The sequence below is a fragment of the Paramisgurnus dabryanus genome, chromosome 2 (genome assembly GCF_030506205.2).
Source record: "Paramisgurnus dabryanus chromosome 2, PD_genome_1.1, whole genome shotgun sequence".
Classification (NCBI taxonomy): Eukaryota; Metazoa; Chordata; class Actinopteri; order Cypriniformes; family Cobitidae; genus Paramisgurnus; species Paramisgurnus dabryanus.
Window position 1 is genome coordinate 29,401,636 of NC_133338.1, and position 17,623 is coordinate 29,419,258.

General features: G+C 40.5%; 1 protein-coding gene across 1 annotated transcript in view; it reads right to left on the reverse strand.

The window, feature by feature from the left end:
* The window catches only part of igdcc4 (immunoglobulin superfamily, DCC subclass, member 4), a 154,370-nt gene extending 138,158 nt beyond the window's left edge, over positions 1-16,212 (reverse strand). The window contains exon 1 of the mRNA XM_065267762.2: positions 15,883-16,212. Within this exon, the coding sequence (XP_065123834.1) occupies positions 15,883-16,021 (139 nt within the window). The 5' untranslated portion in view covers positions 16,022-16,212. The remainder of the gene's footprint in view (positions 1-15,882) is intronic.
* Positions 16,213-17,623: the final 1,411 nt, after the last annotated feature.

Consider the following 17,623-nt stretch of genomic DNA (forward strand, 5'->3'; position numbering starts at 1 on the left):
AAACTTTGACGGGTCATAGCTGTGAGTGAGAAACTTGTAGAAACTTGTGGCTTACCACATTTAAGGTGGCTGGCAGGCTCTGTAAGAACATACATCACAATGGGGTGTAAGCTATACCCCTGGGGTGTAAGAGGCCCCCAAAATTTCCCACTGACTTATAATGGGGCAGGAAACATGCCCATATAAGGGAATAAAAGCATCCCAGATGGAATATCTTTACTTTAGAGTGTCGTAGAGACATGGGGGTTGGACCGTTTTACTTGTGGCTTGAAGGTTGATCATTATGGGATGCCATTTTTCTCCCTAGCAACCAAACTTAGTACCCTAGCAACAGAATAAACAAAGCCTTATATCTCCGCTTCAGAACATCATAGAGACACGGGGGTTGGACCGTTTTACTTGTGGCTTGAAGGTTGATCATTATGGGATGCCAATTTTCTCCCTAGCAACCAAACTTAGTACCCTAGCAACGGAATAAACAAAGCCTTATATCTCCGCTTCAGAACATCATAGAGACACGGGGGTTGGACCGTTTTACTTGTGGCTTGAAGGTTGATCATTATGGGATGCCAATTTTCTCCCTAGCAACCAAACTTAGTACCCTAGCAACGGAATAAACAAAGCCTTATATCTCCGCTTCAGAACATCATAGAGACACGGGGGTTGGACCGTTTTACTTGTGGCTTGAAGGTTGATCATTATGGGATGCCAATTTTCTCCCTAGCAACCAAACTTAGTACCCTAGCAACGGAATAAACAAAGCCTTATATCTCCGCTTCAGAACATCATAGAGACACGGGGGTTGGACCGTTTTACTTGTGGCTTGAAGGTTGATCATTATGGGATGCCAATTTTCTCCCTAGCAACCAAACTTAGTACCCTAGCAACGGAATAAACAAAGCCTTATATCTCCGCTTCAGAACATCATAGAGACACGGGGGTTGGACCGTTTTACTTGTGGCTTGAAGGTTGATCTTTATGGGATGCCAATTTTCTCCCTAGCAACCAAACTTAGTACCCTAGCAACGGAATAAACAAAGCCTTATATCTCCGCTTCAGAACATCATAGAGACACGGGGGTTGGACCGTTTTACTTGTGGCTTGAAGGTTGATCATTATGGGATGCCAATTTTCTCCCTAGCAACCAAACTTAGTACCCTAGCAACGGAATAAACAAAGCCTTATATCTCCGCTTCAGAACATCATAGAGACACGGGGGTTGGACCGTTTTACTTGTGGCTTGAAGGTTGATCATTATGGGATGCCAATTTTCTCCCTAGCAACCAAACTTAGTACCCTAGCAACGGAATAAACAAAGCCTTATATCTCCGCTTCAGAACATCATAGAGACATGGGGTTTGGACCGTTTTACTTGTGGCTTGAAGGTTGATCATTATGGGATGCCAATTTTCTCCCTAGCAACCAAACTTAGTACCCTAGCAACGGAATAAACAAAGCCTTTTATCTCCGCTTCAGAACATCTTAGAGACACAGGGGTTTGACCGTTTTACTTGTGGCTTGAAGGTTGATCATTATGGGATGCCAATTTTCTGCCTAGCAACCAAACTTAGTACCCTAGCAACGGAATAAACAAAGCCTTATATCTCCGCTTCAGAACATCATAGAGACACGGGGGTTGGACCGTTTTACTTGTGGCTTGAAGGTTGATCATTATGGGATGCCATTTTTCTCCCTAGCAACCAAACTTAGTACCCTAGCAACGGAATAAACAAAGCCTTATTTCTCCGCTTCAGAACATCTTAGAGACACGGGGGTTGGACCGTTTTACTTGTGGCTTGAAGGTTGATTATTATGGGATGCCAATTTCCTCCCTAGCAACCAAACTTAGTACCCTAGCAACGGAATAAACAAAGCCTTATATCTCAGCATCAGAACATTGTAGAGACACGGGGGTTGGACCGTTTTACTTGTGGCTTGAAGGTTGATCATTATGGGATGCCAATTTTCTCCATAGCAACCGAACTTAGTACCCTAGCAACGGAATAAACAAAGCCTTATATCTCCGCTTCAGAACATCATAGAGACATGGGGGTTGGACTGTTTTACTTGTGGCTTGAAGGTTGATCATTATGGGATGCCAATTTTCTCCCTAGCAACCAAACTTAGTACCCTAGCAACGGAATAAACAAAGCCTTTTATCTCTGCTTCAGAACATCTTAGAGACACGGGGGTTTGACCGTTTTACTTGTGGCTTGAAGGTTGATCATTATGGGATGCCAATTTTCTCCCTAGCAACCAAACTTAGTACCCTAGCAACGGAATAAACAAAGCCTTATATCTCCGCTTCAGAACATCATAGAGACACGGGGGTTGGACCGTTTTACTTGTGGCTTGAAGGTTGATCATTATGGGATGCCAATTGTCTCCCTAGCAACCAAACTTAGTACCCTAGCAACGGAATAAACAAAGCCTTATATCTCCGCTTCAGAACATCATAGAGACATGGGGGTTGGACCGTTTTACTTGTGGCTTGAAGGTTGATCATTATGGGATGCCAATTTTCTCCCTAGCAACCAAACTTAGTACCCTAGCAACGGAATAAACAAAGCCTTATATCTCCGCTTCAGAACATCATAGAGACACGGGGGTTGGACCGTTTTACTTGTGGCTTGAAGGTTGATCATTATGGGATGCCAATTTTCTCCCTAGCAACCAAACTTAGTACCCTAGCAACGGAATAAATGTTAGCTTCATTCTAGCTTCATGCTAATCATGTTAGCTTCATGCTAGCTTCATGCTAATCATGCTAGCATCATGCTAGCTTCATGCTAATCATGTTAGCTTCATGTTAGCTTCATGCTAATCATGTTAGCTTCATGCTAGCTTCATACTGATCATGCTAACATCATGCTACCTTCATGCTAATCATGCTAGCTTCATGCTAATCATGCTAACTTCATGCTAATCATGCTAACAGCCAGATAGCCTACTAAAATAAACTTCTGTCAAACCATTTTAAATGTTCAGGCTACGCTTTTTCAAGCCAACATAAAGTTTGTCCTCAAACTTTAATATCTAGTTATTATTATTCTTTTTCTGAGACCAAAATTACGAACACTAACTCGTCCTAGAGCTTTCAAGCTACATGCACCAAATTTTCCACGGACCTTCAGACTGGTCTGACGGAGTGTGCTATATCTTTTCTAACTGATGGGACCTTCCGAATTCCTAAACGGGGGGCTCGAACACCCCAAAATTTCCATTGACTTAACATTGAGACAAATTTTGACGGGTCATAGCTGTGAGTGAGAAACTTGTAGAAACTTGTGGCTTACCACATTTAAGGAGGCTGACAGGCTGTGTAAGAACATACATCACAATGGGGTGTAAGCTGTACCCCTGGGGTGTAAGAGGCCCCCAAAATTTCCCATTGACTTATAATGGGGCAGGAAACATGCCCATATAAAGGAATAAAAGCGTCCCAGATGGAATATCTTCACTTTAGAGTGTCGTAGAGACACGGGGGTTGGACCGTTTTACTTGTGGCTTGAAGGTTGATCATTATGGGATGCCATTTTTCTCCCTAGCAACCAAACTTAGTACCCTAGCAACGGAATACACAAAGCCTTATATCTCAGCATCAGAACATTGTAGAGACACGGGGGTTGGACCGTTTTACTTGTGGCTTGAAGGTTGATTATTATGGGATGCCAATTTTCTGCCTAGCAACCAAACTTAGTACCCTAGCAACGGAATAACAAAGCCTTATATCTCCGCTTCAGAACATCATAGAGACACGGGGGTTGGACCGTTTTACTTGTGGCTTGAAGGTTGATTATTATGGGATGCCAATTTCCTCCCTAGCAACCAAACTTAGTACCCTAGCAACGGAATAAACAAAGCCTTATATCTCCGCTTCAGAACATCATAGAGACATGGGGGTTGGACCGTTTTACTTGTGGCTTGAAGGTTGATCATTATGGGATGCCAATTTTCTCCCTAGCAACCAAACTTAGTACCCTAGCAACGGAATAAACAAAGCCTTATATCTCCGCTTCAGAACATCATAGAGACACGGGGGTTTGACCGTTTTACTTGTGGCTTGAAGGTTGATCATTATGGGATGCCAATTTTCTCCCTAGCAACCAAACTTAGTACCCTAGCAACGGAATAAACAAAGCCTTATATCTCCGCTTCAGAACATCATAGAGACACGGGGGTTGGACCGTTTTACTTGTGGCTTGAAGGTTGATCATTATGGGATGCCAATTTTCTTCCTAGCAACCAAACTTAGTACCCTAGCAACGGAATAAACAAAGCCTTATATCTCCGCTTCAGAACATCATAGAGACACGGGGATTTGACCGTTTTACTTGTGGCTTGAAGGTTGATCATTATGGGATGCCAATTTTCTCCCTAGCAACCAAACTTAGTACCCTAGCAACGGAATAAACAAAGCCTTATATCTCCGCTTCAGAACATCATAGAGACACGGGGGTTGGACCGTTTTACTTGTGGCTTGAAGGTTGATCATTATGGGATGCCAATTTTCTTCCTAGCAACCAAACTTAGTACCCTAGCAACGGAATAAACAAAGCCTTATATCTCCGCTTCAGAACATCATAGAGATACGGGGATTTGACCGTTTTACTTGTGGCTTGAAGGTTGATCATTATGGGATGCCAATTTTCTCCCTAGCAACCAAACTTAGTACCCTAGCAACGGAATAAACAAAGCCTTATATCTCCGCTTCAGAACATCATAGAGACACGGGGGTTGGACCGTTTTACTTATGGCTTGAAGGTTGATCATTATGGGATGCCAATTTTCTCCCTAGCAACCAAACTTAGTACCCTAGCAACGGAATAAACAAAGCCTTATATCTCCGCTTCAGAACATCATAGAGACATGGGGGTTGGACCGTTTTACTTGTGGCTTGAAGGTTGATCATTATGGGATGCCAATTTTCTCCCTAGCAACCAAACTTAGTACCCTAGCAACGGAATAAACAAAGCCTTATATCTCCGCTTCAGAACATCATAGAGACACGGGGGTTGGACCGTTTTACTTGTGGCTTGAAGGTTGATCATTATGGGATGCCAATTTTCTTCCTAGCAACCAAACTTAGTACCCTAGCAACGGAATAAACAAAGCCTTATATCTCCGCTTCAGAACATCATAGAGACACGGGGATTTGACCGTTTTACTTGTGGCTTGAAGGTTGATCATTATGGGATGCCAATTTTCTCCCTAGCAACCAAACTTAGTACCCTAGCAACGGAATAAACAAAGCCTTATATCTCCGCTTCAGAACATCATAGAGACACGGGGGTTGGACCGTTTTACTTATGGCTTGAAGGTTGATCATTATGGGATGCCAATTTTCTCCCTAGCAACCAAACTTAGTACCCTAGCAACGGAATAAACAAAGCCTTATATCTCCGCTTCAGAACATCATAGAGACACGGGGATTTGACCGTTTTACTTGTGGCTTGAAGGTTGATCATTATGGGATGCCAATTTTCTCCCTAGCAACCAAACTTAGTACCCTAGCAACGGAATAAACAAAGCCTTATATCTCCGCTTCAGAACATCATAGAGACACGGGGGTTGGACCGTTTTACTTGTGGCTTGAAGGTTGATCATTATGGGATGCCAATTTTCTTCCTAGCAACCAAACTTAGTACCCTAGCAACGGAATAAACAAAGCCTTATATCTCCGCTTCAGAACATCATAGAGACACGGGGATTTGACCGTTTTACTTGTGGCTTGAAGGTTGATCATTATGGGATGCCAATTTTCTCCCTAGCAACCAAACTTAGTACCCTAGCAACGGAATAAACAAAGCCTTATATCTCCGCTTCAGAACATCATAGAGACACGGGGGTTGGACCGTTTTACTTATGGCTTGAAGGTTGATCATTATGGGATGCCAATTTTCTCCCTAGCAACCAAACTTAGTACCCTAGCAACGGAATAAACAAAGCCTTATATCTCCGCTTCAGAACATCATAGAGACATGGGGGTTGGACCGTTTTACTTGTGGCTTGAAGGTTGATCATTATGGGATGCCAATTTTCTCCCTAGCAACCAAACTTAGTACCCTAGCAACGGAATAAACAAAGCCTTATATCTCCGCTTCAGAACATCATAGAGACACGGGGGTTGGACCGTTTTACTTGTGGCTTGAAGGTTGATCATTATGGGATGCCAATTTTCTCCTTAGCAACCAAACTTAGTACCCTAGCAACGGAATAAATGTTAGCTTCATTCTAGCTTCATGCGAATCATGCTAGCATCATGCTAGCTTCATGCTAATCATGTTAGCTTCATGTTAGCTTCATGCTAATCATGTTAGCTTCATGCTAGCTTCATACTGATCATGCTAGCTTCATGCTAATCATGCTAACTTCATGCTAATCATGCTAACAGCCAGATAGCCTACTAAAACAAACTTCTGTCAAACCATTTTAAATGTTCAGGCTACGCTTTTTCAAGCCAACATAAAGTTTGTCCTCAAACTTTAATATCTAGTTATTATTATTCTTCTGGTCCACACTTTTTCGAACTGTAACTCCTCCTAGAGCTTTCAAGCTACACCCACAAAACTTTACAAAACTTTTAAGACTGGTACGTAGATTTATGCTATGACTTTTCTAACTGATGGGACCTACCGAATTCCTAAACGGGGAGCTCAAACACCCCAAAATTTCCATTGACTTAACATTACGACCAACTTTGACGGGTCATAGCTGCGAACGAGAAATTTGTAGAAACTTGTGGGTTATCACAGTTGAAGAGGCTGGTAGGCTGTGTAAGAACATACATCACATTGGGGTGTAAGCTGTACCCCTGGGGTGTAAGAGGCACCCAAATTTCCCCATTGACTTATAATGGGGCAGGGAACATGCCCATATAAGGGAATAAAAGCGTCCCAGATGGAATATCTTCACTTTAGAGTGTCGTAGAGACATGGGGGTGGGCTCATTTTACTCAAGCATCCAATCAGTCTCTCAGGATCGCCCCATAGCTATTAAGCCACGCCCCTAGCAACCATTTTTGGGCACCCTAGCAACATATCCCATAGACTGCCATTATAAAATGCCCAGATGGATATCTTTGCAGCACAGTGTCACAGAGACATGGGGGTGGGCTCATTTTACTCAGGCATCCAATCAGTCTCGGAGGATTCTTATTGAGGTATTAAGCCACGCCCCTAGCAACCAAATATGAGCACCCTAGCAACATAATAAACAAAGCCTTATATCTCTGGATCCGAACATCATAGAGACTTGGGGGTTGGGTTTTTGGTCATGTTAGCCTTATGCTAGCTCCATGCTAAGTCATACTAGCTTCATGCTAGTTTCATGCTAGCTTAATGCTAATTTTTATAATAAATCTTGCTAACTTCATGCTAATCATGTTAGCATCATGCTAGCTTCATGCTAATTCATGTTAGCATCATGCTAGCTTCATGCTAATTCATGTTAGCATCGTGCTAGCTTCATGCTAATTCATGTTAGCATCGTGCTAGCTTCATGCTAATTCATGTTAGCATCGTGCTAGCTTCATGCTAATTCATGTTAGCATCGTGCTAGCTTCATGCTAATTCATGTTAGCATCGTGCTAGCTTCATGCTAATTCATGTTAGCATCGTGCTAGCTTCATGCTAATTCATGTTAGCATCGTGCTAGCTTCATGCTAATTCATGTTAGCATCGTGCTAGCTTCATGCTAATTCATGTTAGCATCGTGCTAGCTTCATGCTAATTCATGTTAGCATCGTGCTAGCTTCATGCTAATTCATGTTAGCATCGTGCTAGCTTCATGCTAATTCATGTTAGCATCGTGCTAGCTTCATGCTAATTCATGTTAGCATCGTGCTAGCTTCATGCTAATTCATGTTAGCATCGTGCTAGCTTCATGCTAATTCATGTTAGCATCGTGCTAGCTTCATGCTAATTCATGTTAGCATCGTGCTAGCTTCATGCTAATTCATGTTAGCATCGTGCTAGCTTCATGCTAATTCATGTTAGCATCGTGCTAGCTTCATGCTAATTCATGTTAGCATCGTGCTAGCTTCATGCTAATTCATGTTAGCATCGTGCTAGCTTCATGCTAATTCATGTTAGCATCGTGCTAACGTCATGCTAATTCATGTTAGCATCGTGCTAGCTTCATGCTAATTCATGTTAGCATCGTGCTAGCTTCATGCTAATTCATGTTAGCATCGTGCTAGCTTCATGCTAATTTATGTTAGCATCGTGCTAGCTTCATGCTAATTCATGTTAGCATCGTGCTAGCTTCATGCTAATTCATGTTAGCATCATGCTAGCTTCATGCTAATTCATGTTAGCATCATGCTAGCTTCATGCTAATTCATGTTAGCATCATGCTAACGTCATGCTAATTCATGTTAGCATCATGCTAGTTTCATGCTAATCATGCTAGCATCATGCTAGCTTCATGCTAATTCATGTTAGCATCATGTTAGCTTCATGCTAATTCATGTTAGCATCATGCTAATTCATGTTAGCATCATGCTAGCTTCATGCTAGCTTCATGCTAATTCATGTTAGCATCATGCTAGCTTCATGCTAATTCATGTTAGCATCATGCTAGCTTCATGCTAATTCATGTTAGCATCATGCTAGCTTCATGCTAATTCATGTTAGCATCATGCTAGCTTCATGCTAAATCATGTTAGCATCATGCTAGCTTCATGCTAATCATGTTAGCATCATGTTAGCTTCATGCTAATCATGCTAGCAGCATGCTAGCTTCATGCTAATCATGCTAGCAGCATGCTAGCTTCATGCTAATCATGCAAGCATCATGTTAGCTTCATGTTAATCATGCTAGCATCATGCTAATCATGCTAGCATCATGCTAGCTTCATGCTAATCATGCTAGCTTCATGCTAGCTTCATGCTAATCATGCTAGCATCATGCTAGCTTCATGCTAATCATGATAACTTCATGCTTATCATGCTAACATCATGTCAGCTTCATGCTAATCATGTAAGCATCATGTTAGCTTCATGCTAATCATGCTAGCATCATGTTAGCTTCATGCTAATCATGCTAACATCATGTTAACTTCATGCTAAATCATGCTAGCTTCATACTTAAACATACTAACAGCTAGATACTACTAAACTAAACTTCTGTCAAACGGTTTTAAACGTTCAGGCTACGCTTTGTCAAGCCAACATAAAGTTTGTCAACAAACTTTTCTATCTAGTTATTATGTTGGCTTGAGAAAGCCAACATACTGTTGTTGCACTTAAACTTATTATTATTATTATTATTATTCTTTTTCTTCTGAGACTAAAATTTCTAACTCTAACTCGTCCTAGAGCTTTCAAGCTACAGCCATCAAACTTTGGACAGACCTTCGGTCTGATCTGACGAGGTGTGCTATATCTTTTCTAACTGATGGGACCTTCCGAATTCCTAAACGGGGCGCTGAAACACCCCAAAATTTCCATTGACTTAACATTGAGACAAACTTTGACGGGTCATAGCTGTGAGTGAGAAACTTGTAGAAACTTGTGGCTTTCCACATTTAAGGAGGCTGACAGGCTGTGTAAGAACATACCTCACAATGGGGTGTAAGCTGTACCCCTGTGGTGTAAGAGGCCCCCAAAATTTCCCATTGACTTATAATGGGGCAGGAAACATGCCCATAAAAGGGAATAAAAGCGTCCCAGATGGAATATCTTCACTTTAGAGTGTCTTAGAGACATGGGGGTGGGCTCATTTTACTCAAGCATCCAATCAGTCTCTTAGGATCACCCCAGAGCTATTAAGCCACGCCCCTAGCAACAATTTTGGGTACCCTAGCAACATCTCCCATAGACTACCATTATAAAAAGCCCAGATGGATATCTTTGCACCAGAGTGTCATAGAGACATAGGGGTGGGCTCATTTTACTCAGGCATCCAATCAGTCTCTTAGGATTCTTATTGAGGTATTAAGCCACGCCCCTAGCAACAAAATATGAAGACCCTAGCAACATAATAAACAAAGCCTTATATCTCTGGATCTGAACATCGTAGAGACACAGGGGTTGGACCGTTTTACTTGTGGCTTGAAGTGTAATCATTATGGGATGCCAATTTTCTCCCTAGCAACCAAACTTAGTACCCTAGCAACGGAATAAACAAAGCCTTATATCTCCGCATCAGAACATTGTAGAGACACGGGGTTGGACCGTTTTACTTGTGGCTTGAAGTGTGATCATTATGGGATGCCAATTTTCTCCCTAGCAACCAAACTTAGTACCCTAGCAACGCAATAAATGTTAGCTTCATGCTAGCTTCCTGCTAATCATGCTAGCTTCATGCTAGCTTCATGCTAATCATGCTAACATCATGCTAGCTTCATGCTAATCATGCTAACATCATGCTAGCTTCATGCTAATCATGCTAGCATCATGCTAGCTTCATGCTAACTTCATGCTAATCATGCTAGCTTCATGTTAGCTTCATGCTAATCATGCTAGCATCATGCTACCTTCATGCTAATCATGCTAGCATCATGCTAGCTTCATGCTAATCATGCTAGCATCATGTTAGCTTCATGCTAATCATGCTAGCATCATGCTAGCTTCATGCTAATCATGGTAGCATCATGTTAGCTTCATGCTAATCATGGTAGCATCATGTTAGCTTCATGTTAATCATGCTAGCATCATGCTAGCTTCATGCTAATCATGTAGCATCATGCTATCTTCATGCTAATCATGCTAGCATCATGCTAGCTTCATGCTAATCATGCTAGCATAATGTTAGCATCATACTAGCTTCATGCTAATCATGCTAGCATCATGCTAGCTTCATGCTAATCATGCTAGCTTCATGCTAATCATGCTAGCATCATGCTAGCTTCATGCTAATCATGATAGCTTCATGCTAATCATGCTAGCATCAAGCTAGCTTCATGCTAATCATGCTAGCATCAAGCTAGCTTCATGCTAATCATGCTAGCATCATGCTAGCTTCATGCTAATCATGCTAACATCATGCTAGCTTCATGGTAAATCATGCTACCTTCATACTTAAAAATACTAACAGCCAGATAGCCTACTAAACTAAACTTATGTCAAACCGTTTTAAACGTTCAGGCTACGCTTTCTCAAGCCAACATAAAGTTTGTCTTCAAACTTTACTATCTAGTTATTATTATTCTTCTGGTCCACACTTTTTCTAACTGTAACTCCTCCTAGAGCTTTCAAGCTACACCCACAAAACTTTACAAAACTTTTAAGACTGGTACGTAGATTTATGCTATATCTTTTCTAACTGATGGGACCTACCGAATTCCTAAACGGGGCGCTCAAACACCCCAAATTTTCCATTGACTTAACATTGCGGCAAACTTTGACGGGTCATAGCTGCAAGCGAGAAATTTGTAGAAACTTGTGGGTTACCACATTTGAAGAGGCTGACAGGCACTGTGAGAACATACCTCACATTGGGGTGTAAGTTTCACCCCTGGGGTGTAAGAGGCACCCAAATTTCCCCATTGACTTATAATGGGGCAAGGAACATGCCCATATAAGGGAATAAAAGCGTCCCAGATGGAATATATTCACTTTAGAGTGTCGTAGAGACATGGGGGTGGACTCATTTTACTCAGGCATCCAATCAGTCTCTAGGGATCATCTCATAGCTATTAAGCCACGCCCCTAGCAACCATTTTTGGGCACCCTAGCAACATATCCCATAGACTGCCATTATAAAATGCCCAGATGGATATCTTTGCAGCACAGTGTCACAGAGACATGGGGGTGGGCTCATTTTACTCAGGCATCTAATCAGTCTCAGAGGATTCTTATTGAGGTATTAAGCCACGCCCCTAGCAACCAAATATGAGCACCCTAGCAACATAATAAACAAAGCCTTATATCTCTGGATCCGAACATCATATAGACATGGGGGTTGGGTCTTTTGGTCATGTTAGCCTTATGCTAGCTCCATGCTAAGTCATGTTGGCTTCATGCTAGTTTCGTGCTAGCTTTATGCTAATTTCATAATAAATCTTGCTAACTTCATGCTAATCATGTTAGCATTATGGTAGCTTCATACTAATTCATGTTAGCATCATGCTAGCTTCATGTTAATTCATGTTAGCGTCATGCTAGCTTCATGCTAATTCATGTTAGCTTCGTGCTAGCTTCATGCTAATTCATGTTAGCATCGTGCTAGCTTCATGCTAATTCATGTTAGCTTCGTGCTAGCTTCATGCTAATTCATGTTAGCTTCGTGCTAGCTTCATGCTAATTCATGTTAGCATCGTGCTAGCTTCATGCTAATTCATGTTAGCATCGTGCTAGCTTCATGCTAATTCATGTTAGCATCGTGCTAGCTTCATGCTAATTCATGTTAGCTTCGTGCTAGCTTCATGCTAATTCATGTTAGCATCGTGCTAGCTTCATGCTAATTCATGTTAGCATCGTGCTAGCTTCATTCTAATTCATGTTAGCATCGTGCTAGCTTCATGCTAATTCATGTTAGCATCGTGCTAGCTTCATGCTAATTCATGTTAGCATCGTGCTAGCTTCATGCTAATTCATGTTAGCATCGTGCTAGCTTCATGCTAATTCATGTTAGCGTCGTGCTAGCTTCATGCTAATTCATGTTAACGTCATGCTAGCTTCATGCTAATTCATGTTAGCGTCGTGCTAGCTTCATGCTAATTCATGTTAGCATCATGTTAGCTTCATGCTAATCATGCTAGCATCATGCTAGCTTCATGCTAATCATGTTAGCATCATGCTAGCTTCATGCTAATTCATGTTAGCATCATGCTAGCTTCATGCTAATTCATGTTAGCATTATGCTAGCTTCATGCTAATTCATATTAGCATCATGCTAGCTTCATGCTAATTCATGTTAGCATCATGCTAGCTTCATGCTAATTCATATTAGCATCATGCTAGCTTCATGCTAATTCATGTTAGCATCATGCTAGCTTCATGCTTATTCATGTTAGCATTATGCTAGCTTCATGCTAATTCATATTAGCATCATGCTAGCTTCATGCTAATTCATGTTAGCATCATGCTAGCTTCATGCTTATTCATGTTAGCATCATGCTAGCTTCATGCTAATTCATGTTAGCATCATGCTAGCTTCATGCTAATTCATGTTAGCACAATGCTAATTCATGTTAGCATCATGCTAGCTTCATGCTAATTCATGTTAGCATTATGCTAGCTTCATGCTAATTCATATTAGCATCATGCTAGCTTCATGCTAATTCATGTTAGCATCATGCTAGCTTCATGCTTATTCATGTTAGCATCATGCTAGCTTCATGCTAATTCATGTTAGCATCATGCTAGCTTCATGCTAATTCATGTTAGCACAATGCTAATTCATGTTAGCATCATGCTAGCTTCATGCTAATTCATGTTAGCACAATGTTAATTCATGTTAGCATTATGCTAGCTTCATGATAATTCATGTTAGCATCATGCTAGCTTCATGCTAATTCATGTTAGCATCATGCTAGCTTCATGCTAATTCATGTTAGCATCATGCTAGCTTCATGCTAATTCATGTTAGCATCATGCTAGCTTCATGCTAATTCATGTTAGCATCATGCTAGCTTCATGCTAATTCATGTTAGCATCATGCTAGCTTCATGCTAATTCATGTTAGCATCATGCTAACTTAGTGCTAAACATGCTAACATGGTAACTTTTGGTATCATGTTTACGGAAAGTTATAATACTAAACTAAACTTGTTTTAAATTTCTCTCAATCTGTTTCAAACGTTCAGGCTAGGCTTTGTCAAGCCAACATAAAGTTTGTCTTCAAACTTTTCTATCTAGTTATCCTTGTTATTGTTTGATCATTGTCACCTGTTGCCCTCTTGATTTGCTCCCTTATTTAATGCCCTTGTGTTTACTGTCCTGTGCTTGTTCGTTTTGTACTCTCCCTGTATGTAGTGAAGTTTTACCTAGTCTAGTATTCAGTCAAGCATAGCTTGTCTAGTGTCGTAGTATCTTGTTAATGTTGTTTGCTCCCTTGCGGGTTTTGTTTTCTTTGTTTTGTCCTGTCAATAAAGTGTTTCTTGTTAACCCCGGAATCGTCTGCGCTTGGGTTCTGCCTCCTGTTCCTGACAACCCTATCCTAATTGTATGTAGGTGTGTCTTGGTTCGATAGATAGATAGATAGATAGATAGCTAGATAGCCCGCCCGTCCGCATGTTGCCTTTTGTTGGTTATTGTAGATTCGTTGCTTTTTTCTTGTTCATAATCTAAAGTAGTATGCCATGTCATTGCAACTATCTGCACTTATATCCTGCTTCTACATTTCATCTCTGGACAGCATTCATAACAGCAGCATGCCAATTTGAAGCATGCATGCATTTTTATAATAATTTGGGCTGCACAGATCTGACTTTTGTTTGATGTAAATACAGATTTTAATGGACAACTATTGTCCAATTCCGATAGTGATACCAGGACATTCCTAACAATACCCCTTAGCTTTTCTACATTTACTGTAAACAGCTACTTCTCTCTACATTATGCATGACGAATGTCTAATATTATATTTTGTATAGATTTCATTTTGTTAAGACATAATTTCATTTTTTTTAACTTACATTGCATTATACAACAGACATTCAACTGCTGTATAAATGCCTTTATACAATTACTTAACAGACTCGGTTTGTTATATCAGAAAATGATAAAAAATTGGTAAATATTAAATAACTGAAAATACTAGATACATTTTGGGGTGGTTTCCCGGACAGGAATTATCTTAAGCCAGGACTAGACCTTAATTAAATTCGGAAATATAACTAGTTTTAACAAACATGCCTTACTAAAAAACAATGTTTATTTTTCTAAATAAAACAAAACTACCATTAACGCACACTTTTAAAATAAAAGTGCACAGAAGTAAAGTCCTGTCCCACTGTAACTAATCTTTCCTGCTACAGCACTAGGTTTATAATCCTTCATGGGGCTAAAATAAGAGACTGTGTTTTGATCACCGCGCTTGCCATTTATTCTTCACGGACAACGGTGAAACGAGGGCATTGCTGGATGCCAGGAGGTGCCCATGTGTTTCGGTGCTCCTCTTTGTTATGTAAATAAGGTGTATAGTCTCTGGATAAATGGCTCTGACCACTCCCCACCCCTCTTTTCCTCCTGCGCCTGTGACTGAATTAAAGTCACTGATTCCGCCCAGAGCACGAGCTATATCAACACATCACCACCACTGTCGTCCTGTAAACACATCTATAACATTAAACTTATATGAAACTATGAGGATCGTATAGTTCACACACACTACAATAACACTGCACTGATTTGAAACTCCTATATTAAATAATCTATTCACATGAATGTCAGATAGTAACACGTTGTGCCAATAGGTGCGCGTTATCTGCTCTATGTGCGTTGACTATTTGTCTCTATTTTAAAGTCCAACATATCTTCTTCCAGAGGTTACTTTAAGGCACATGGCAACGAACCTGTCCTACATTCCCAAACTAAAGCCCCCTTTCTACATACCCGCCCCTCTGAGCAAACATTATATTACTTCGTGCGGTTTTTTATTTCATCATTATTTTAATCAAACCGCTACTCTGTGATGGAGCGCGGAATACGATTTGCAAAAGTGACAAAGATTTGGTGTTATTGTGACATAAAAGTTCAAACCGCACCTATTTTTATAAAAACGAGTAAACTAGAGGAAATTAAAAAGAGATAAAGTAAAGGCGATACAAAAAGCTGCAACAAGCAAGGTGCAAAATTTCTCTGTCCAGTCCCTCTACTCACATGTCCTGACAGATACAAAGAAATACACGTTTATACCACCGTTTATAACACACGCACAACGCAACTTGCATGAGAAAACACCAAGTGTTAGAGAAATGTTGTCTTTTTTTACCTTGCACGGATAGTCCACAGTACGCCAGGGAAAGTAGACAGAAGATCCAGATATTCTCCACCGCCATGTACAGCTTTTGATTTCCAGCAGCGGTGTAAAGCAGTGTGTGCTTTATATGACCGCTATAAGCTACATGCATATACTGCAAATCACATCAAATGTCCTCTTTCACTTATCCCTGCACTGTGCTTCCCTATAAACATAACGTGCTTGTGTTAGTCGGGGAAGAGTCGTCGTGTCTCTCGGCGCCTCATCGCCATGTTGTGTCCAAATGTTAAGTGTGTGTAGCGTGTGTTAGCTCTCTTTACACACACACGCGCGCGCACACACACACACCAGTGAGTCCCGCTTTAGGTGTCCACTGGAGCTGCATGAAACGCTGCCAGTGTCCTCACACACCCCCTGTCCATGTTTCACGGCCCAATGGCTTGTTTACTGTAACCCTGCAAATCCGCTGCATGCCCCAAATATGCCTATACGTTGCACTACATTGATTTATTTAGTGATACGAATTATGCCAACCTGCTTAAACTGATGTGCTGTGTTGCTGATGTTTATTCACTATTCATCTTTCTATACAATTTGTAATAACTCTAAAATTACGACTTGACTGTAAAATACACTAAATTTATACTTGTACAAAAACGTCCACTGTCCAGGTTGTAGGACTCTCTATCTCATGACCTTCAAAGGGGTTTGGAGAATTTCCCCTCTCCTTGTGTCTGAAGGGGTGAGAGATCACATGGGCATCCATCCTCCTATAGGCTGAGGATCCTGGATCTCTTGGACACTGACACAGCCACTGCCAGCCAGCTGGGGTCAGCTTAACAATAGACTCACTGGAAACAGAAAGTATAAGACTTGTCTGAACACGTTTAAGAGCATCTACAGATTAAAGGGGACATGTCACCATACTTTATTAAGATGTAAAATAAATATTTGGTGTCCCCAGAGTACACATGTGAAGTTTTAGCTCAAAATACCATATAGAAAATTTATTATAACGTTACAATTGACACTTTGTAGGTGTGAGCAAAAATGTGCCGTTTTTGGGTGTGTCCTTTAAAATGCAAATGAGCTGATGAACTTCAAACACTGATCACATGGTGGTTTGTTGCAATTGAAACTCAGTTGTGCTATGAATTATTTTTTCTCTCTCTCTCTGCACTAAATGGCTGTGCCATGGTTTGATAGTGCAGATTAAGGGCGGTATTATTATAATCAGAGCTCCTTATGACATCATAAGGAGAACCAAATTTCAATGACCTAATTTTTCACGTGCCATTATAGCACTTAAACATGGAAAAAGTCAGAATTTTATATGCCATGGCCCCTTTAATTTTCAATTAAAATAGGTACAGTTTTGCATTAGTAATGCAAAGGCTTTGGGTTTGATCATATAGGGAATACGCATACTGATTTAAAGAAATGTATAGATTGAATGCAATACAAGTGCTAAATGCATTTAATTGGTTGTAATGTTTGCTTTGAACTATGTGGCAATTATTTTGTTTATTCAATAATTGTTGTCTGTTGATTGAAATGCACATTATATAGATTTTTACTATATGCATATATTTATTGTAGTATACGTGATATACTGTACACTGAATTGTTTTGTCAAGTAACTTAAAAAATAACTAGTGTGTACTTGTTACCACATCTAATGTAAATTTACTGTTATTGTATTGTCCAACAATTTTACTTAAAGGGGACATTTCACAAGACTTTTTTAAGATGT